Below are 23,582 nucleotides of genomic sequence, written 5' to 3' on the forward strand. Positions count from 1 at the left end.
TCCTTCAGCTCGCGCAATATTCACCGCCATACAGTACGAGTACGCTTGAAACATATTATACTAACGTTACGACTTAATAACCAACAGACCAGCTTAAAGTTTTTAGTAGAATCATTACAATGTTTCGATTATTAAACTGGCATTGATTATGAAACAGCACACTGGACTGAACTTGCAATGCTATATTAGCTTGCATTTTATGGTCAGTTCATGAGAAACAGACAAATTGAGTCTGACACCTAGTGGCGTGAGGTTGATCTGCACGAATTTACTTCTAACCACACTTTACTGTGGCATAATTTTGGCATTGGACAAACAAAACATTAAGATTCATGCCCTTGAAAATACAAACACAGTTATTTGTCATATATTGACAGTTTTAATGATACAGTCACATTAAAGCGATCAGAATCACATAACACTGTATCTTTATTTATGAACATGCAAGTGACAGCGCACTTAATATGCGCACACATATTGTTTTTAAAAGAGCGATTCACTTTTCATTGTGAAGGCCATGTGTTTTAACTTGTTTAACATTCATTTTCATAATTAGTGTTTACTGCATTTTTAAGGTCACACTTTGACAGCAACAGGGTTAAAACAATAAAATATTATACATATTTATAATTCTTGCATGTACTAGACATAGATTTATGTCGATATGCTTCACGTTATTCCCAAAACATACACTTTAGCATACTTAAAATCTGTAGAAAAGTCTTTTAACCAAAAGCTACTTGGGGATAAAGTAAGTTTTTACTACATCTGTAAGAAGATATTTCATACTGTACATATTGGTGCTATACATTAAAAATGTGTGTAAAAAGCAAAGAGAAAATAAACAATTTCTTAGTAGATCATGACTGTAAGTGAATATACAACAGACTGCAGACAAGAGAGTATTTCAATTCAGAAGAGGCCTTTGCTCTTTTTCAGATTGAGTTGTTTCCAGTTCGGGAGTGCGTGAAATTCATCCCGTGTCATTTCCAAAGCACTCTGCAAAAAAGAAATATAATCTGTCAGCTTGAATTCTTTTTGCATTACGTTACCATACGCTGGAATATTCTGCTGTCAGCAAATCCTTGCAAGCACTTCCAAAATGTGGCAGTTTTTGGAAAGCTGGCATTGGTTGAAATCGTCCAACACGATTTCAACATCCATCTTGGCAATACCACAATCACCCATTCCAAAACAGCCAGTAACCTCGGAGTCATATTTGATCAACAGCTATCCTTCAATGATCACATTGCAAAGACAACACGGTCATGCCGATATGGCTTATTCAACATTAGAAAGACCAGACCCTATCTCACGGAGCATGCGGCACAACTCCTTGTCCAGGCCCACGTAATCTCAAGGTTGGACTACTGCAATGCTCTCCTTGCTGGTCTTCCTGCAAAGGCTATCAAACCACATCAGCTGGTTTAGAACGCAGCAGCACGCCTCATCTTCCAACAGCCCAAAAGGGCCCACGTGACTCCCCTTTTAATCTCTCTTCACTGGCTACTGGATCTGCACCGGCTTACTTCCACACTCTCCTGCACTCCTACACCCCATCAAGATCCCTGCGTTCAGCAAAGCAGCGGCGGCTTGTACTGCCTTCCCATAAGGGCAGTAAATCGCTCTCCCGCTCTTTCTCATTCACAACTCCTTCCTGGTGGAACATTCTTCCTAACTCTGTCCGTTCAACCACATCTCTCACAACATTTAAAAAACTACTTAAAACCAATCTCTTCTGTGAATACTTGACAAACAAATGAAAAAAAAAAATACACTAACCGTTTCTCTCAACAGGTAGTGGTCTGGCTTTTGTTGAAACCAGTAACTTTGTATTGGCATCTAATGTATTATGGCTCCTGTATGAACTATCGCTTATTGCTCCTAAACTCTTTGTAAGTCGCTTTGGATAAAAGCGTCTGCTAAATGTCTAAATGTAAATGTAATGTAAATGGTTAATAAGCTTGCAGGCAAAACAAAGCCACATTGGAAAATGATTAAGCCAAATTGAGAGTTTGCTGACCTTCATTGACAAACTGCTGGTTTTTATAGATTGAGCTCAGGCAAGAGTGAGCCATTTTCATTACGACCATTAAATACAAAACTTATTTTCTCCATCCATCCATCCATCCATCCATCCATCCATCTTCTTCCGCTTATCCGGGGCCGGGTAGCGGGGGCAGCAGTCTAAGCAGGGATGCCCAGACTTCCCTCTCCCTAGACACTTCCTCCAGCTCTTCGGGGGGGACACCGAGGCGTTCTCAGGCCAGCCGGGAGACATAGTCCCTCCAGCGTGTCCTAGGTCTTCCCCGGGGTCTTCTCCCGGTGGGACATGCCCGGAACACCTTCCCGGGAAGGCGTCCAGGGGGCATCCGGAAAAGATGCCCGAGCCACCTCAGCTGGCCCCTCTCGATGTGGAGGAGCAGCGGATCTACTCTGAGCTCCTCCCGAGTGACCGAGCTTCTCACCCTATCTCTAAGGGATCGCCCGGCCACCCTGCGGAGAAAGCTCATTTCGGCCGCTTGTATCCGCGATCTTGTCCTTTCGGTCATGACCCACAGCTCATGACCATAGGTGAGAGTAGGAACGTAGATTGACCGGTAAATCGAGAGCTTCGCCTTGCGGCTCAGCTCCTTCTTCACCACGACAGACCGGTACAGCGTCTGCATTACTGCAGAAGCTGCCCCGATCTGTCTGTCAATCTCCCGTTCCATCCTTCCCTCACTCGTGAACAAGACCCCCAGATACTTGAACTCCTCCACTTGAGGCAGGAACTCTCCACCTACCTGAAGTGAGCAAGCCACCTTTTTCCGACTGAGAACCATGGCCTCAGATTTGGAGGTGCTGATTCTCATCCCAGCCGCTTCACACTCGGCTGCAAACCATCCCAGTGCATGCTGAAGGTCCTGGTCTGATGGGGCCAGCACGATGACATCATCCGCAGAGAGCAGAGATGAAATCGTGTGGTCCCCAAACCCGACACCCTCCGGCCCCTGGCTGCGCCTAGAAATTCTGTCCATAAAAATTATGAACAGAACCGGCGACAAAGGGCAGCCCTGCCGGAGTCCAACATGCACCGGGAACAAGCCTGACTTACTGCTGGCAATGCGAACCAAGCTCCTACTCCGGTCGTACAGGGACCGGATGGCCCTTAGCAAAGGGTCCCGAATCCCATACTCCCGGAGCACCCTCCACAAGATGCCGCGAGGGACACAGTCGAATGCCTTCTCCAAATCCACAAAACACATGTGGATTGGTTGGGCAAACTCCCATGAACCCTCCAGCACCCTGGAGAGGGTATAGAGCTGGTCCAGTGTTCCACGACCGGGACGGAAACCACACTGTTCCTCCTGAATCTGAGGTTCTACTATCGGCCGGATTCTCCTCTCCAGTACCCTGGCATAGACTTTCCCGGGGAGGCTGAGAAGTGTGATCCCCGATAGTTGGAGCACACCCTCCGGTCCCCCTTCTTAAAAAGAGGGACCACCACCCCAAACTTATTTTCTTAATGTGATATTTAAGATCAGTTAGGGCCATGTGTGGGCACTGTTTAATGAAGATGTTACCTGGAAGTCTTTGTCGGACAGGTAGCACTCGATGCGTAGAGGATCGACTCCCTCTGGCAAGGGTTTTGATGTGAGCTCCTGTAGGCTGTACTGCTGTCTGCTGAGTTTCGACAGAGCATCTTTAACCAGTATCACTTTATTACGGGCTCCTTCAACCTGCGCAGACATTTTGACACATAGAAGTGGCAAATTAAGACATACAGGGTTTATTTTTCAAGTTTATTATTTTACAGATCCCCAACATTACTGATTACAGATTGTTCATCATAAAACTAATTTACATTCGTTTCCTATCACTATAGGTGTATTTGAATTGAGAGCTACAATGAAAGGATAACAAATTTGTTTGAGTTGCACATACAGAGTCATCATTTGGACTACTTTTTAAACTGTTATTCACTTTTTTTGGTGTCTTACAGACACTACACCCATTCACTTCATTTATATAAAAGCGTGACAAAGAGATTCTTAAAAATGTACCATTCATGTTTTACACAGAAAAGTGAGTTTGAAAACCCAAGCACCCTTTCATTCATACATGATAGACAACCCATAGCATGCATCAAAACATTACACCAAGAGAAGAGACGCAACCCAAAAGCATGATGAAAGCCACAATGAAAGCTATGTGTGGTGAACAGCACCTGCACTTTAATGTCAGACTTTTTCTCCCAATAAGGGAAGATGTTGGTGAAGGTGAGCGGCTCTGCCCCAGCCAGGATCAGGTAAGCCTGAGGAGGTCGTCTGGAGTTCCTCCCTGAAGAACAAACACAGAAACCCTCTTTATTGCACAGCAAAGCAAACAAAAACATGCACTTAAAACAATATATAAACAAAACTGTTCACATGTACATTTTTTTGCCAATGTGTAATACTGAATTTTGACACTTATTTAAACAATGCATAAAAAAAGATTTCATATTTGTTCCATTGCCAGTTTATTCATTTGTATCATGTAAACATGTAAAAAAGATTTTTTATAATACCTGATATGTGTAAATGAACTCAATGCCACACAAACTTATACTGGTTATGTGCAACGCATCTAGAGTACATCTATGCAAAAGCTAAAGTATTTTTAAAGCGACAGAGAAAAGCCGGATTCTCAAGAAACCTTGGCACACAATATTATTTAAACCTGCATCCTGCAGAAAGAACTCCTGACCTTGGCAGTACTGAAGCGTCGTCTCCATGGCACACTTCCTTTCACTGTCCCAGCGGCTCTTTGCCGAGCCAGTACATTCTGCATCTTCCGGCTGCTGTCCTTGCCATAGGTACACTTCCATCTTGTTATCCACCAAAAACAAAGCTACAAAGACAAGACGAGAAAACTGTGAAAAAAAATCTAAATTCAGGACAGTTGCCCTCCTGAATTACTGTATTGTATGTTTGGACACCCCTGGGTTATAGGTGTATGTACCAGGCTGAGGGGCTGAATACAAAGTCTCCTGCAGGAATGGCATTGCCATGACGGTGCCCGACACCTGGGTTGGGCCGAACTGCTCTTCTGCCTTAAAATTTCCACCGCTGGCACTCAGATGAAAAAGACGTGGCGTGAAACTGTACTTGCCTGGATCTGCAAGTACAAAAATACCCTTTAATGCAGTTCTAAAATATGTTAAATTACATAAAGATCTAATTTGAAAAGTGAGAAAGCTATGCAACCAGCATGTAAGGATATCATTCTTTATGTCAAGTTAAAAAGAACCAGCAGTGGAAAATAGTGAGGTGTTTTAACTTAAGTACATTTTCAGGAATCTGAGTGATTTTAACTTCTTTTTTGTAAAATATGTAAATTATGTCCGATAACCGATAATTATTAAACCTTGGAAGCCGATAACCGATATACAGTTTCTAGATATTCATATTCAATTCACTAAGACTGAAACAAAAAGTGGACAACTGCTTTTATTTGAAAATATTGACTGCAGAAAACAAGGTAACCATTAGTTATCTTTTTTCCCCTGGAAATCATGTACCAAACCTACTTTGAACTAGTTAACACTTCTTTAACTTTTCTGGTATATTTTATTTAATAAACAAATTGTAGATGTTTTTCCAGAGCAACCCAGAATTTTTTTCTTATATCTTTTTTACCACGAGTCTAACAGGTATCCAGACAGAAAGCATTCAGACAGCAGTCCGATTCAAACAATATGCTTTTGTTTCTTTAATTTACACATTCATAAATACTGTATCTACATACTCTACCTATATCAACAATGTTATGCTAATAGGAGTAAGTGAATGATCCCAACAGAAAGTACTGTACTGTATATAAACTGTGAGCAGCGTGCAGCTGAAGAAGTTTATCCAAAGGAAATTTATTATGATTTATCGGCTATAATATATCGGCCTAAATTTTATTATCGGCCCATACGATAACATTATAAATGACCATTTATCAGCTGATAATTTATCGTGCACCACATTTATTAACATTATAATGCATGTCATACTTTTTTACTTTATAATGTAGTGAAGCAAATATTTTCCAAAACCTTCTGATAAGGACACATGCTTGAAAAAGGTACTTGAGTAGAAATACTTCACTATTGTCCACCTCAGAAAAAAACTATTTAAAGGAATGGTTAATCCAAAAATTTAAATTCTGTCAACATTTACGGTTTCAAACCTGTAAAAATTATTTGTTCCAATAAACAAAAACAAGATATTTAGAGGAATGTTTGTGAACAAACACACGATTGACATTCATAGTAGGACACAAAACTACTATGGTAGTCAATGGTTCCATAGAACGATTTGGTTTCCTACATTATTCTAAATACCTTCTTTTTTGTTCAACAGAACAAAAAAATGTAAACCGGTTTGAAACAACCTGAGGCTGAGTACATGATGACAGAATTTTCAATTTATTGTGAAATGTCCCTTTAAGGCATCGTGTAACATTTGCAGCGAAGGCAATCCCATAATGCAATGTTAAAAGTGAAAAACTATTATTAAACATTTTATACAATGGGGAACTAGGTAAAATCAATTTTCAATTATACATATATTATAATTCACTCAATGGATAAAATAACAATTAAATTGTTAAATAAAAAACGAATTTACTCAATATTATGTATTGTTATTAGCAACATGCAATCACAATATCTATTAAAGGACTCATATGACACCGCTAAAACGAAAATGAGATGAGATGGTATGCAATGTGTATACACGATTTAAGGTTCAAAAACGTGGAATTTTCCACATACTGTGTATGTTGTATCTCCGCCGATTTTTAACAAAGCTCAACGCTCTGAAAAGCGAGGTGTGCTACAACTGTCAAGTTAACCAGTCCATAGTTATTGGTCGAATACTGTAAGCGTCTGACGAAATTGTAATGCCTCTTACCATATTTGGAACATTAGGTTCCAAAGCAATTGTACTGACAGGAACGCATACCTTACTTTTGGGTGGTCTTAGTCAACTCATACCACGAACTGAAGTAGATTTGTGGGGGTGTGGTTACACGAGGCATTTCAGGGAGGTCAGGGTGACCATTCGCTTTTAGATAGAATGCCTAATTCGTTTCCATACTTTAATTTATGCAATTTTACATGTCAAACTTATACGTGCATGGGCAACTTATAACACACCAAAGACACAGAAAAACATGTTCACTCCATATGACCCCTTTAAAATAAACGGCAAGTTTAGTCTCCTGAACAAAGTCCATGTGTGACTGAGTAATATTGTGCATGAATATATAACCACAACATGCAAAATCTATTTTTTGTCCCATACCTTCCAGCATGCAGTCATAGGCCTTCCTATCCTGCTTGCCAAGAGCTACCCAGAATTCCTCCGGCTCAGTTCCTTCCTCTATTTCATGAACCTTCAAACTGCTGTTACTGTTCAAACCCAGTTCACGAGGACACCTGTACATACATATTTACATACATAACCACATGCTCATTGAGACATCTTATACATATACATAAACTGTAAGCCCTTGCATCTAAAACTGCTTACATCTGAGTGAGTCGCTCCACAGTCCTTTTGCCCACCTGCCGGGCTCCGGGATGAGCCTTACAGCCGTGCCACAGGTAAAGCTGCCCATTCTGGACCCCCAGCAGCACCAAACTTGCACGAGAACGCAAACTGGCACAAGAGCACTCCACCTCGACCAGACATCCCTCCACCACTGTTTCTCCACGCACAGAGAAAAATCGCCAGTCACCTGATTCACACGTAACAGTACACATGAGCGTGTCTTGAGACTTAAATTGATTTACACAATTTTGATCTTATTATGTATTAATAAACAATGTAATACCCGTGTTATTCGAGCTATCCTCCCTCGAACCTTGATGGATGATTAGCCCACCCTGAAAAAGTTGCAGGAAGCAGGGCGGCTCTTTCCCCTGTGTGACCAGCACTTGTGCCCCCCTGTGGTTGCCCAGCTCGACCGTCATGAGAGCAGATGTTCCACGTCCACTGACGCTGGAGTGACGTCCCTGCCAGAAGAAGCACGCGGTACGCTCCCTGCCTGGCCCAGCCGTGCTCACTTCACCAGGCTTTTGTCTTTTACCCACTGCAAAAAAAATTAATAAAATATTCAGCACCTCTCCAGCCTCTATTGAATTATGTCAGTACACCTTCATAAGGTCTGAACCTGAATTTGATTATCCCTGCTTCACCTTGCTGGTTTGGTTTTATGTTTGCGAATTGAAAAATATGTTATTTTCTGTCAATCAGAAAAGTTGTTTGCATCTGAGGGGGTCTAGTGTGACAAACCTCACTCACCAACATTAGTGACGGAGTACTTCCAGCGGATGACGTAGGTGTCGCCCTCATGTAGCTGACTAACGCTTTCTGGCGGAATCTCAAAGTCATCAAACTCACGGATGTGCCAAGCGTCCACAGCTACGGTGGCCAGCTCCGCCTGTCTCCCGTCCTCGGAACGAATCAATCCGTAGCCTCTGTGAACATTCACGCCTTCCAACAACATACTCACAGGGCCTTGCCCGCCCTCCAACATCTCTGACACATCACAAGGCTTCAAATCGGAGTCACAGGTCGGAAGTTGGTGATTCACAGGACTCTGGAGGAAAAATATGCTTTTTAGAGGATGAAGAGAGGAATGCTGAAAAGCTTTCTGAGAATCTCTGAAATCTTCGTTACCTTCACCTCCTCTGCCGCTGGTTCCTCTTTGTTGGGTTTCCTCTCGGCCCAGTCTAGAAATTTCTCTCGGAATAGAGCGGTTTCATTGTGTTCTGACAGCCGGCCAAACAGGGCCCAGCTCGGCCTTCCTTCACCCTGTCTACTCACACATAGATACAGGAAGAATTATTAATACGGGTGGGAGTGTTAGCCTTGTTGGCGAAATCCGACATATCAGCAAATACTATACATAATAACAAGATCCTGCAGATGTATCACTAGAAACAGGGAGAGTACAATCCTCAATATGGCCACTTTTCAAAATGATCTCACCTTGCATTAAAAAAGCCATTCATCAAGAGACTGACGACTTGACATTTTTGTGCAATTTCAGCACAAGTGATAGTTCACCCAAAATTTTTTATACTTTTATCATTTACTCAATCCTCATGTCATTCCAAACCTTTTTTCTGCAGAACACAAAAGAAGATATTTTGAAGAATGTTGGTGAGAGAACTGCATTGGATGCCATTGATTTCCATTGTATGGATACACAAAAGACATTTCTCAAAATACCTTATTTTGAGTTATATACAAGTTTGGAAAGACATGTGGGTGACTAAATGATGAAAGAATTAAAAAATTGGGGGGAACTATCCATACAAATTTTATGATGCAGTCACCGTCAGGTTTAATTGTTGGTCGGTAAAATGTTATTTAATTGCGCCCTTAATAAATAGCCATTTTAAATGGTCAAAAATGCATCTTTAAATATAAATGCATAGATTTTTTGCTAGTGTATGACTAGGAAAAACTTTGAGCGGGTGATATATTTTTTTTTACCGGTATGTATAATTTTTTTTTACAATGGAATCAGAATATAGTCTAGTACCATTACATTTGTTAAGATTCCGTCTAAAAATGACAGTTGCAGTATGAAACCCATCCATTCCATAATCCACAGGCTCCCTCACCAAAACCCCACTGTCTTTGATATAAAAATGATTGACAGCCAGAGTGCACCTCCTAGTTCTCTGTTTCTTGTGTACCGTTTACATAGCCTAGGGCTATAACAGAAAAGGGTGATGTGGTTTCGCAGGAAACCTGTTTCAGAGATAACTGTCATGTTAATAAAATTGGCTTTTAATTTAGAGTCAGTTATGAGAATGAAACTTTTTGGGTGAACTGTTTCTTTAACCAACCTCTAATACCCTTACACTAAACGTCACCACTTGGGGGCAGTATTGTGGTTGATGTGGACCATGACACATTCAGATATTAGTGATTCTGAGAATATGGCATGTGTGCTGTTTTTTCCTGGCTGCTTTGCTGATTCTATTAAAGCTTAAATCTACTGAGCTAAATAAAACTCTCAAGGCTAAAGACGTCATCTACATTTCAATATGCTTAGCTCTTGCTTGCGTTTGTTCTTTGCCTCAAACAAACCATATAAATCACATGAAGGAATGGAGTGCTCGCTCACTTGGGAGTGTCATTATCAGCCGAGGAGGGGTCAAGAGGGTTGACCCTGCATGTGCTGTAGTCGTACGGCCCGCTCCAGAGCTGTTTGCCAAGCTGTACCGCCACCTTCCTGTCGCTCAGAGGAACATCCTTCCCCGTCCAGACATACACCTCGCTACCAAAGTCAAACACCAGCGCCTGCCACATGCACAAATATGCTTCGGTGTGTAAAGTTTACTAGCAAGGGATAAGAAGAGTTCAGTCTTCAGATGTTTTACCTCTTTTGAGTTGAGCAGAGAGACGCTGGGGATAGAAGCCCAGGCCTCCTCATAAGGAACCAGTTTATCCTCCAGCAGCCTGTAGACACCGTTTGACTCCTCTATAGCACTCTCAAAAAGTTCGTCTTCCTCCGGCTCTCCTGCACCTGTTAAACACATTTACACCAACACACTGTTTACTCATCTATGTAATAGAAACTTTTATTGTTTGGTAACAGTTTCCAATAAGGTTGTTTGTTTTAACATTAGTCAATACATTAGTTAACATGAACTAATAAGGCATAAAAAAATAGAATAAGTCTAAGCATTTAATTGCCTCGTTCATTTCAATTTCAGCATTTGCCAATTCATTTTAAAATCAAAAGTCGTCACTGTTAACAATATTGAAGGCACATTGAACTAACATAGACAATTGTATTGGCATTAGCTAACGAAAAAAATAGCATTTTTAACATAACGGCAAATGCTATTTTTGCTAAATGTAAACGTTAATACGATTTTTATCAAAATGCTACAAAAAATCCTGCTCATTGTTAGATTATGTTACCTTTTACATTTACTAAACAATAGAAGTTTCCATAACATAGATAAGTAAATGTGTATTGTTTTTATACATGAAGAGTTCATTTGCAAAAACAGACCAAGTGTCACTTTTCTTGTGTATTCCAAGTCATATCAAACTGCAGTTGGGTTGTTGTGATTACAGTAAATAATAACAACAACTCAAAAACACTGCTACTGTAACTAACCCAATTAAAACATGATTTCATAAAGTCATCATATAGTTAATTAAATATAACAGAAACTAAGCTTAATTTTAACCTTAAATTTAAACATTTTGGGAATTAGACTATTTGGTGAAAATAAACATTATTTATTTATGAATTGTTTATCCAAACAAAGTGTAAAATAGGTCAACAAAAGTAAGTTTATTATTTTACATAAAACAAACTGGAGCTCATGTCTTCACTAATAATTCAATTAAATTAAATTGTTTATTATTTTGAGTGAAATAAGCATTTTGGGGTGAATATTCATCAGGTTAATTATGTTAAGCTGTAGGATTTGATGGAAGCATAAATAATTTACTCTCATATTATTAGTCAACTTTCCTTCCCTCACAGTCTGGTTAGCAAAGACAAGCAGAAAGTTCTTTGTCTCAAATTATGAAAACAAACCTTTGTCTCCTTTAAAATAACCAGCACTCAACCATATACAATAAGACCAGGGTCATACTATGCATATCAATTCGATTTTTTTAAGGTTTTCATGTTTAAGGATTACAGGCCAACACTAAACAGAGCCAAATGACATACAAAAGCCATATGCATTGTGGGTAACCTCTCTCTGATTGTTTAACATGTGTGAATGCTGACAATGGCCTGGGCTCTGTCAAAATTCTGTGAACGCTGTGTTTCCACTGAACTGTAAATGGGTTTGTTTATTGTGTGTGAAATGTTATCCTCATCTCAACATCTGTGCTCCATGTGCAGGTCCTGGCAGGTGTCTGTGTATACGTACCTCTGTATTCAGTCTTTCCTCCCAGCAGACTCCAGAACTCTTTGGCTGAACGATTCTCAGTGTTAATACCTTCTTCAAGCAAGGTAACCTGTGAGGCCTTGCAGCCAAGATCTCTCTTAGTCTGAACGTATTGGGCCATCTCTGAGCCCTGTCATTTAAAAACATATACTCTGTTTATCTGATGCATTTGCAGACAAAAATAACAAAAGCATTCTCAAAACAGCAAGCTTCAATCTGGTTTTATGCCATGTTCATAATTTACATGAAAGTAAAATAGGCTTTTCTTTGTGGACGGTTTCTGGCCAGACTAAGCGCCATACATTGAGCTAAATGTCAAAGGTTTGGCTCTACAAGACTATATTTTATGTAATGAGCACTCTGCCTGGGTTTTGATTCATACCTTGGCTTTTTCAATGACATTTGCAAATTCTCCACACCAGAGGAAGCAGTGTTTGGGAGTGATGAGCATATAGCAGTCTCCACTGTTGAGAGAGCGGGCTGTGGGTTCAACCAGACGCACTTGAACGTGCCTGCGCCCTGCGTATGCGTACAAACAAAATAGATTAAAAGTAACACATGTGTATTTCCCATAAACTGAAAGCCAAAGAAACTCAACACAACCTGCAAAACAAAGTGGTTTATAAAGGTCCCCGTGACCCGAAAGTGCTGAACATTTTACTTCAGTATTTTGACGTATTTAGAGAGAAATGGAATATTGAATGAGAAAACCGTGGACGTGGCTTGTGTTAGTCACTGCAAATGATTGGATGTATAAAAGCAGATGTTCATTTTAAAACGTGCACAGTTAATGGATGTTCTGTCCAAGCTGTCAACCTGACGTCATCAGAAAAGAGCAGCCACTAGAGGCCAGTAGTGCATTTTCAGATATAGATTAAAGCTAATGATGGAACAATATATAAAAATAAAATATTTTCCTGCACTGGAAAAATATTTGTGATAAGCGCCATTTGTTTAAAAACATATTATTAATACATTTTAATTACGAAACCTGTAAAATTAAATATTGTAATTAAATGTAATGCATTTATAAAATATTATGTAAAATACTTTAAAAACATGAAAAACGGATTCATGTGTTATATATATATATTTTTTTTTTAAATGATTTACCTTTAATAAGTATGAGCATGAGCTTGTGGAAAGGCACTGCGCTGTTATTGGTTACCACTTCTGTAGACTTCACACTCCTCAAGTTGACTTTCCTAAAGTTCTCTTTGCTGGCCAGACCTGCCAATGCAGCATCAGCCAGATTCGAGTGCTTAGCCACTAAAGACAGAAAATAACAGTGTCAGCATTTGCTACAAACCCATTTTAATAGCTCATTTAATGTAAGAACAGTAGAGAGCAATGTGTAATACATTCATATCCTAACATCTACATCACCTCATTATATCAAATAATGACTACAACGACAGAAAGCTGCAGATCATTATGAAAGTAATACTATAGCAAAGGCATATGAAAGTGTCAAAATACTCACTGTACTTAATACACAGACTATCGTTCATTCAAAAATAACAATTATTTTATCATTTTATCATTCTGGACTAATTTCCCTTTCCTGTAGCTCAGTGGTGCTAGCAACACCAAGGTCATAGGTTCGATCCCAGGGATTGCACATACTCAGCTAAAAATGTATAGTATCATGTTATGTAAGTCGTTTTGGATAAAAGCCTCTGCCAAATGCATAAATTCGGATTCAATTAATTTTAAACCTGTATGACTTTCTTCCGCTGAGCCAAAAATAAGATATTTTGAAGAATGTCTGTAATCAAACAGCATTGCACCCCCATTGACTTCCAGTACATTTCTCAAAATATCTTCTTTTGTGCCCCACAGAAGAAAGAGTCATTCAGGTTTTGAATGAATGTAGTTGACTGGATGATATTTATTTGCATGATCAATTCAATTGATCCAGTCAAAGTGGATATTATTTACTTTGAAGTCCAACCACTGGCTTGGTGACACGGTCAACACATTTCTTTGTCTCCCAATCAACTCGATATAAAATCCTTCTCATTTCTATGATCTTACTCCGCTCCATTTGTATCCTTTTGGTCTCCACCGAGGCCACGTTGAGCCTCTGCTCGGTGTACGTCTGCCTGAGGTCATCTCGAGCTGCCAGGGCACGGAGAGGGTTCCTCGAGCTCTTTGTTCTCCTGCAGGGCCGCACAGAACGCTTATGCTCCTCAACAGCTGATGTTAGTCTAGAAATTGACCAGGATTGAGGAAATTCAGATTTTTATATTCATATTCAACTGTGATACATCATATGCAATGCAGTATCTTGACAGCACAGTAATTCAAACTGCGTCTCACTTCGGCGTGTCTGACTGGAAGACGCTGAAGTCTTCTTCTTCATCCAGAATAAAAGAAGAGCTCAGCGTGGTGGGCGATATTGAACTGTAGAATCTCCCAAAAGTCTCGTCATCGTCTAGTGTCATCACCTCCTTCTCTTTCTCCTCAGTGACCTCAATGGTGGAGTTCTTAGAGCCCGGCACACCTTTACGTGAAGAGAAACATATTGGATACATAAGTTATTTAAAAACAACGTCATTAAAAATGAATATGTGTGTCAAAGCTTTTAAGTTTGATGTAATAGCTCTTTGATTTTGCTAGGCCACGCCCAGCTCTCAAAAACTCTTTTAAATCAAATCACATGAATAACCTTTATTGTGGAGTCTGTCCAAGAATGATTCCAGTTTGTCAAGTCTCTTATCTCCCTCAGCATCAGGACGGCTTGATATTTCTGTCAGAGAGACACTTCGCTTTAAATGTCATCTGGTTCTTACAATACAGCACATTAACACAGCATGAAGACATGTCAAAAAACGTTACCTTCCAATGGTTTGACTGGTGTGCTGTTGCTGTTCTTTTTGCTGATGATGATAGGCAGATCTTCTCTCTGAGGTGACACCAAGCCTGATGGGAAACAGATGTGTCAACATGAAAACATTCCAGAGAGGCTTTCTTATCACCACACGCACAATAAAACCCGAATTGCAGTCTGCAGGGATCAAGATATGCAAACGCTTTTGTTTGGTTTGTTGAGCCCATATTTGTCTGGAAGCACTAAATATTTCAAATGACTTTTCCCCCACCTCTCTTAGCCATTCGGCCAGCCACGGAAAACTGGGTGGAGTCATTGAAAGCTCCTTTGCCTTTGGCCTGCCACTGTTCCTCCTTCTCCTGCAAGACCTTCATCCGCTCAGCCAGAGACATCTTTGGCTCTACATCCGCACCAGATTTCTAAAGACAGACAGAGAAAAACAACATGAATCTTTTGACATTACAAAAGCAGTGAAGTTCATACAGTGAAAGTGGAGGGTGACCAGGGATTGTCAAGCTAAAAAGACAATAAGCATAAAAATTTAACTATTTCACAAATAGACAGTAAATATAAATATATGCAAACAGTTTGACAGGAGTGGTCACCATGCACATTCATTGTAAGGAAGCAAGGTTATTTTTGTTGACAAAAAATAAAATATATAGAATTACATAAAGTGTGTCAGAAATGTTGCAATAAACTGAAATATATTAAGTCAAATCCCTAAAATAATTAACTGAAAATAAATTAAAACTAAAATTGAAAAAATATATTTGTATCGCAACATTATAACAAACACAAATAAGAAAATAACAAAAGCAAATAACCAAATTGCTAAATATGTAACTAAAATCAACATGAAAATTTGCATATAAAAGAAAATCTAATTTTAAATATAAATAAATCATAAGAATATTAGTAATAATTTACTACCATAAAAAATGATTCAACATATCAATAATATTAATAAATATAAATTAAATAAAAAAATTTATGCTACAAGTAATTTATTTTGTGTTGCATGGAAAAACTAAATCATACTTGTTTCAGAAGACATGAAGTTGAGCAAATGACGACAGAATTTCTATTTTTTCATGAATTCCACTTCACATGTGCTAGAGAGATAAACCTGACTCAAAAAACCTCACATTAAGTCGAGTTTGTTAAATTCAACCACAATCCCTGCAAATAAACCAGGCTTGAAACAAGCTGTCCAACCTTCTACGAAGACTCAAGCGCTACATATTCATTTAAGATTTTGACCGTGAGGAATGTCCTTTCAAACTCACTTATCAAAGTCAAACACCAAAAAGCCCCGAATCAGAGGATTTATGGAATTCATGCTTTTGCAAATAAATTCTGCCACTGTAACGAATTGCATTGGATGTACATTACAAAAAGCGTTCAAGTTCATGCAATAATAATCAATAATTCTTTGTTTCGACTTCACTGCCAGGGCTAATAGGCCTGCGGTCCACTTGGCAACAGGAGTCACATTCATCATTGCCTTGCTAATGCAGACGCAGTCAGTTCATCGTAAAATTCATTGTGTCGACACAGTATAACAAATGCCTCTCCAAAGAATTCACAGGGCCCTAAAATGCCTGGTCTATTAAAGAGGAAAACAGGCCAAAAAGTTTATTCAATTTAGCTGACATGTTCTGTGGGGAATTTTAATAAGAGGGACCAGAGTCTGCATGTACTGTAGATAAATTGACACATTAAATGTGGGTTTGGATAAAAAGCAATATGAAGCAGTTCATCACAGATTCAAAAGGTCTTATTCACCTGGCTCGCTTAAGGGAGAGAGAGTTCAGACAGGACCTGTGAGCCAGTTTTCCACCAAGTAACACCAAAGAGATTACTTTAGCATTTACAGCCGGATATATATTAAGGACAAATCTAGGTTCAAACCAGAACTTTTACTTTGTAATGGAATTTTCTTTACTGATCGTTTTGAAATCTTTATAGATACCATAGTAAGAAAAAAAGGGGGTTATTGAATTTTGAAATTATGTGTCTATCTAATGTTGTTTATTCTACGTTTTTCAACAAAAATTTTGCCTGATATATGAACTGTTTCACGCGTGCGCCCCTGACCCCTAGTTAACTTACAGTTTGTGTTTTCTAGTGTCTAACAATCTGACTAGTATTTATATTTTATTTAATTTATGTTTCCTATTCAATTGTTTTATTATTTTACCGTATAATAATTGTATTAAATAAACAATTTGTTGAATTTTGTTGTATGTTTATTTTATTAAACAACATTGATATCTAGTGGCTGAGTTTGGTATAGGAGTCTAAATTCTAAATATTTGGAGAAAGAAGTTTAGCCAAGTAACATTTCTTCACAGTTTCTTTTGATTATTTTTAGAAATTACCTACGGGCACTCTATTATTTGTGAATGTTTACCCGAAGTTAAGTAGGGGTCACAAAAGTGCGCATGCGCAGTTACGTTTGTTTATGTTTTTAAGTTGAAAACTTCTATATTTCATTTCAACCAGAAAGGTTAAAATTGATTTTCTTGTATAAAAGTATAATAACCTTGGTCGGATTAAAACTGGCATAACCCACAAAAGCACCACGGCTCAATGTATCAAAATGTTACAACCTCTTTCTGCATACATCAACAACCAACATTTAACCCAAATCACATACTCAAGGGGAAAATCAACACCATGAATTGTCAGAATGAAATCCCCCATCTATCATCAGCAGTCAGCCACTCTTTTGGTATGAAGCAGACACATCATAAATGAGCCCCATATGAGGTGTTATAGCCACAGGTAATCTGTTATTGGAGTCGGTCACTCCTATAACACTCCACAGTGTTACTGTGAGAATACACCCTTGGGACTAAAAAAAGAACACTGGAGCAACTTAACCAAAGAGCACCCACTGCTAACTTCCTCCCACATCTGGAACATATGGTCATTGCAAGTGTCCTTTTCTGTTCCCTTGTAGAAAAAAAGGCCCTTGTAAACTCAAGCATTTAATGATCCGCACCTTGTGGATAAATAATACCTTGAGTTTCCAGTCCCTCTGATGGGAATTCAAACACGTACATACTTTATGTGTATACAGTTTTGCACATATAAATGTGCCATAAGCTGTGGAGCTCAATAAAAAAATACATATGGAAATGTCTGGTACCCCAGCTCGAAAGGAGTTTAAAACTTGCTCTGAGGCCTCGCAAGAAGATCCATTCATTTCCCTAGGAACAAAACAATATCTTATTCAGGACCCTGAGCTTTAGTTATATCTAAGGAAAGATGCTGACAGCCTTTTAGAGCCGCCAATTTACCTTGGAACAATAGTTCACTTAACAAACAAGAGCTCTGTGTTTAAGCATGAATTATTCAGATGTAAACATCCAACTGAAGGCAGTTCTCATGGGATATGCAAAAACAAATTAACAGTGGTGTTTAGAGTGCACAGAGACATGCAGACACATCAATCTCATCAACGAAAACGTCAACAAAATCAAGCAGAGAAATCACAGGACAGTTTTACTCACCTGGAGATAAGGGACTATATACTATGGTAAAGCAGAAGAGATAGGACAGGTGCCTAGAGGAGTGAGGAAGGAAGGAAAAAGAGGGTAAAAGACACAAGTTAAAAGGTCATTCTGTATACAGTTGGGTAAATCTCATGAAGAAATGTTTGGTTTATATCATTGGAAAATCACAAGGAGAAAGAAACTATGTTTTGCAAGGAATAACCATTTATGATAGTTTTGCATTCTTTTCCACTGAGTAGCCCTCATAAATTGTAATTGGATAAAAATCCTTTCCTATAGAGGACTGTTCATCAACTACTGTATCTACAGATATTCATTGTGTATTTGTTTATATTATTAACATAAAGAAAATAGACTAACGTTGGTTGACAAACAAAACCATGATGATGTATAATTACAGTTCTTCGCTGTCCTTGCAAAAACCTGGAATCTCCAAATTTGCTGTTTTTCAGGAAATACTTTTACTTTTTAAATAATTAAATACTATGTTTTTAAAGTTGACACACACTTTTCAATACGTTGTTAGGGCTTTCAAACGATTAATCACAATCAGCATAAAAGTTTGTGTTTACATAATATTTTAAATGTTTGAGTAATGTGCATATCAATATAGTATTAACACTATCGGTCAAAAGTTTTGAACACTTACTTACTTATGTGTTCATATTTATTTGATAATAATAAAGAACTCATTCAAATATGAAATAAAATAAAGGGAACTATGGGAATTATGTTGATTTTTATTAAAACATGATATTTATATTTTTGTCTACTAAACTAAATTCAGACATTTAAGCATACACTTTCAGATCAAAAGTCTTTTAAAACAAGGAGAAACATTTCACTACAGTGTCCCAAACGTTTTAACTGGTAGTGTAGAAACACAAACACATACATGTATACATATTTAGGAAATATTTACATGGATTTATTTATATTTAGCAATCATATATATTTTTTAATTGTTACATAAAAAAAATTCTAAATATAAGCATTTATGTTTTTATAAATGCTAAATCAATATACAAAGTACACAGACATATATTATGTACATACATACAAACTTTTATTCTGGATGCGAATTGACAGCCCTACTTTTTATAGATGAGATATTATCAAAACCCAGTGACAAACATATAGGGTGACTAATAATGATGATTTATGCCCAAAATGATCTAAGTTTCAGAAGGACAGCAGCGAATTGCACTTTACACATCCAATTAATATCTTACCCCTAATGTGAAATGTCACAATAATGTGAGTGTCACAATATACAGTACTGGCACTGTCAATAACCGTGATATTAACAACATGGGTGACGGTATTTTGTTAATTTCTTCACATATCGTAGTATCGTACATTATTCGGCATCCTTTCAAAACTTTGAGTTAACTATGAATAAAACTCTATCTCTGCCTCCATACACTTGTATTATGAGTGTCATTAATTGATCAAATAACCAAAATAAACCCAAATTAAACAATATTAAAGCTATATTTCCCTGATGGCATCATTTATTTCTTTAAAAAAAAATACACAAATATCGCAATTATATGGTTATCGTAAATTATTATAGCTTTTTAAATTATGGACCATTTTCATGAGATTCACCCAGATAGGAAACAAAAATCAGGACAGAGGGGAAATCACAAAAGACTGCAAGCACAACTCAAGAAACTTAAGACTTAAATAAAAATCAACTAAAGCCAAAAGCTCAGGCTTCTGAGCAAGCTGTTCATCATGACTTAATGACGGTACAGGAGTGAGAGATCCAGGGGAATTAAATGAGGCGAGTGATCGACTGAGGAGGTGCAAAGCCAGAAGACCCCCGGGGAACAGAGAGAGAGAGAGATAGAAAGATTGAGAGAAAGATTGAGAGAAAATGAGACGGGAAGAATCAGGGCTTTTTAGCCAGCTCTGTTTCAGCCAAGTTGACACTTGTCAAACAGACCTTCATTGAGCTCATACAACAATGTAAGATCAATGGAAGTGAGAAAGAAAGATAGACAAATTCATCGTATTTGAGAGAAGGACTAGATGCGCCTAAGATCTCTTTGGATTTTGTACGTTATTTGATTTATCAGAAGGAACTGCAGGATAATCCTTGAGAGACGATCCTCCACAAAAGTGATGAGTCTTGGCTGAATCATCTGACAAAGCGAGCAAATGATTTAGTCGTATAGACCGTATAAAACATTGCTTAGCGAGTGAGCCAATGTCTCCAGCAGACTGCGGCTTTGACCCTGGGCTTCATTTCGTGTAAAAGGAATTATCGATAAAATCTTCAAATGGCTGCGAGTTACTGATCCAGAAATAGAAGAGGATGTCTGGATGGTTACATTAGAGTGCTGGATTAGAAATAAAAGTCCCTTCGTCAAAGTTTTCGATTGAAAATTCAGAGTCCAATCCAATATGCGATACGCTGTCAGCGGTGCAGAATTGCATTTATTCCTTTAAAGGCCAAAAGAGCGACATCTGCGCTAGCTCTGTGTTGAATTTTTCTATTTTCTTTCACACGATGTATAACAGACCTCATTATCTGTTGTCTTACAACCACACAGATGTTTCTTTTTTCTTTTTGGTCACAATGCTTGTTTCGGAGTAGATTTCATAGCTGTATGTCTTCTCATGTCTACATCAATCTGTTTGTTATTGCATCTTAAATCGCATTCTTCGGTCAAACCACACCAGAGAGAGATTTTACAGGCTTTTTGCTCAGCGTGCCACGACATACTTGTGTGTGCGTTGTGACGACAACATCTTACAAATACTGAGGAACTGGGAATAATTCGGGTCAGTCATAACCCCGCTGACAAATCGTGGTTTCCGGTTCTTGTTTTTAAGCCAGACGGACAGCATGAGGCCCAAGATTATCCACAGACATTTGGGAACGACTGTGTGCCACATTGATTAATCTGTGTTTAAAATGAGACTTCTCAAAATGAGACTGGATTTGGTCTGAAGTCTTTCTTATTCAGGACATACTACAGTAACTCTTGTTTACAACAACAATACAGATTGAAGCTCATTAAAGGCACTGTTTTATTTCTGTTTTCGAAGCATTGATTGTGTTCTTTTTGTGGTGTTTATCAATGGATGTGCATGTTTCTAGTTTTAAAAAAAACTTTATATTTAACATATTTCAAGTCCACTGCTGTCTCTCTTCTCACGAAACGACTGGATTTCTTCCGGTTTCTACAAAGTCCCGCCTTCCGAAACACTCTGATTTGTAAAGCTGATCAGGTCTGTCGTGATTGGTTCCCTGCTTAGAGTGTGTGTGTGAAGATGTCCCAACCCATACCATATTAGTGAGTTCCGCTCCTCAAGCTGTTGTGATTGGTCGGTACCCTCTCAGTGCACATGAATTCTTAAGCTTTGGCTTTTAGCAATAAACAGTACCAATGGCGTCAACTTAACTTCATCAGTTAAAAACATGCGGATCAATCGGAGGTCTGCTAGTGCAAACGTCAATCTTTGTTAGAGATCAATTTTTTTTCTACAATGGCGAGGGAAATGACACCGGACTGAATGGCGTCAACCGGTTATCACTAATAACAGAGTTGGATAATAAAACAAGCAGATTGACTGCAACCAGGACTTCAAAGGACGTTTCGTAGAAGTGTTTTAGACAGAGGTATGCGCACACACACACAAAATCAGTGTATTACACAGAACAGCTTTCAATGTTGATGTTAAAGTCATGGAAGCTGTTATTTGACCATTAGTTCTCTTAGAATGTGTGTAGCTGAAGTCTTATTACCATCTGCAGGACTGTGATGAAAGTAGTTTAGTGCGTAGCTCAGTCAAATGTTTACAATCTCTGATAACCGAACACTACTCTTCCACTTCTCTACGGACGACCTCGACGCTTTTTTGGTGTATTCCTTTGGGCGGAGGTTATTAAAAGCACTCAGAATAGTGACATCATGTACCCGGGAAGTAGATGAGCTGTAGTCCGATCCTGCCATTCTCTGTAGTCCTTGAAAAGCGAATTCTGTTAAAGGCAATATCTCGCTTGGCACTGAACTTTGAGCTTTATCATTTTGCAAGCATTATTTATGCTTTAACAACAACATTACACACTAACTAAAGGTTGAAAAATGGGATCGCGGGTAACGTGCTCTTAAACATGTGTTGTGATGATTTATTGAGAGTGGTATTTAAAGGGATAGTTCAGCAAAACCTGTATATTACACTTCTGTGGGACACACTTTTTAAGAAATATCGCTGTGGTTTTGTCCATACAATGAAAGTCAATGAGGGCCAGAGATTTTTTATATATATTTTTTATCTTATTTTTTGTGTTCGGCAGAAAAAAAGAAAGTCATACAGATTTGAAATGACATGAGGATGAGAGTAAGTAACATGTTGATACATGTTATATACACTATTAATCAAAGTTTTTATTCAGAAAACACTTTGATGTTCTGTTATGACGTTATGTTGTTTTGTATTTTATGGAGCTTGACAGACATGGTCACAATAAACTACTTCGTATTGAAACAGCTGCATAAATAAACTTTTCTGTAGTGCTCCACATTAAAAATAATAGCATATAATGTTTGGAACATTAGCGTGAGAAAATAATGACATGATTTCCTTTTTGGGGAATTTAATTTTTTAGAAAAGATTTGTAAACTGGGCAACCAAACCAAACCCAACCGAACCCATCACAAAACCAACATATTTTCTCCATCTAGTTCAAAGCAAGTTTGTGCTGAGGTAGCATATAGCTGGATGAACCGATCGGGTTTCAGGAACCAGTAAGGCTTAATGTAAATCCTCTCTACCACACACCCCCTCTCAGCAAGACAGCCCAGCTGAGGAACTCACTAATTCCGTTCTGAAAACAAACTTTTCCTGCCCCACCCAAGCCTTTGGAATCCCTGCCCCAAAAAAATCTCCTCGCCTCAAGAGAACCCTTAGCACAGAGCATTGTCTAACACACCCCTTACCTTACAGCCAATGACACCGATCTAACCCCAAAGAAGAAACATGTGTTGTCCATCACGAAAAGTTTTGTTATGCTTTCCATTTGTCAGCATGGACCATTTTTCTCAGTTATTGAAAGAAGACCCCATTGGTTTCAGAGGGTGTGTTTGTGTGCATGTACCTTCTTTTTCCATGCGGTCTCGCTTTCCTGCAGCTGTGAGCAGCGGTCAGCCAGGGACTTCTGGACCACATCGGCTTTATACTTCTTTAGTTTGCTCCTCCTGTCATCTTCACCACTCTTTATCTCCGCCAGCCTGCCAAAAAGAGACAAAAAGTA

At 38.6% G+C, this 23,582-nt stretch overlaps 1 protein-coding gene across 3 annotated transcripts in view; it reads right to left on the minus strand.

Moving 5' to 3' along the window:
- Window positions 1–411: 411 nt before the first annotated feature.
- Window positions 412–23,582, minus strand: part of svild (supervillin d) — a 60,416-nt gene continuing 37,245 nt past the window's right edge. For all 3 annotated transcript variants that reach the window (XM_056771714.1, XM_056771715.1, XM_056771716.1), the window contains 21 exons: window positions 23,427–23,559; window positions 15,061–15,208; window positions 14,798–14,881; window positions 14,628–14,708; window positions 14,279–14,462; window positions 13,994–14,166; window positions 13,070–13,225; window positions 12,339–12,475; window positions 11,939–12,086; window positions 10,418–10,563; window positions 10,162–10,337; window positions 8,700–8,838; window positions 8,322–8,619; window positions 7,852–8,109; window positions 7,548–7,755; window positions 7,320–7,453; window positions 4,987–5,142; window positions 4,732–4,875; window positions 4,211–4,323; window positions 3,567–3,722; window positions 412–999 (listed from right to left, as the gene is read on the minus strand). In XM_056771714.1, the coding sequence (XP_056627692.1) occupies window positions 913–999; window positions 3,567–3,722; window positions 4,211–4,323; window positions 4,732–4,875; window positions 4,987–5,142; window positions 7,320–7,453; window positions 7,548–7,755; window positions 7,852–8,109; window positions 8,322–8,619; window positions 8,700–8,838; window positions 10,162–10,337; window positions 10,418–10,563; window positions 11,939–12,086; window positions 12,339–12,475; window positions 13,070–13,225; window positions 13,994–14,166; window positions 14,279–14,462; window positions 14,628–14,708; window positions 14,798–14,881; window positions 15,061–15,208; window positions 23,427–23,559 (3,259 nt within the window). In that variant the 3' untranslated portion in view covers window positions 412–912. The remainder of the gene's footprint in view (window positions 1,000–3,566; window positions 3,723–4,210; window positions 4,324–4,731; window positions 4,876–4,986; window positions 5,143–7,319; window positions 7,454–7,547; window positions 7,756–7,851; window positions 8,110–8,321; window positions 8,620–8,699; window positions 8,839–10,161; window positions 10,338–10,417; window positions 10,564–11,938; window positions 12,087–12,338; window positions 12,476–13,069; window positions 13,226–13,993; window positions 14,167–14,278; window positions 14,463–14,627; window positions 14,709–14,797; window positions 14,882–15,060; window positions 15,209–23,426; window positions 23,560–23,582) is intronic.

This window comes from Triplophysa dalaica, chromosome 17, assembly GCF_015846415.1.
Source record: "Triplophysa dalaica isolate WHDGS20190420 chromosome 17, ASM1584641v1, whole genome shotgun sequence".
Taxonomy (NCBI): Eukaryota; Metazoa; Chordata; class Actinopteri; order Cypriniformes; family Nemacheilidae; genus Triplophysa; species Triplophysa dalaica.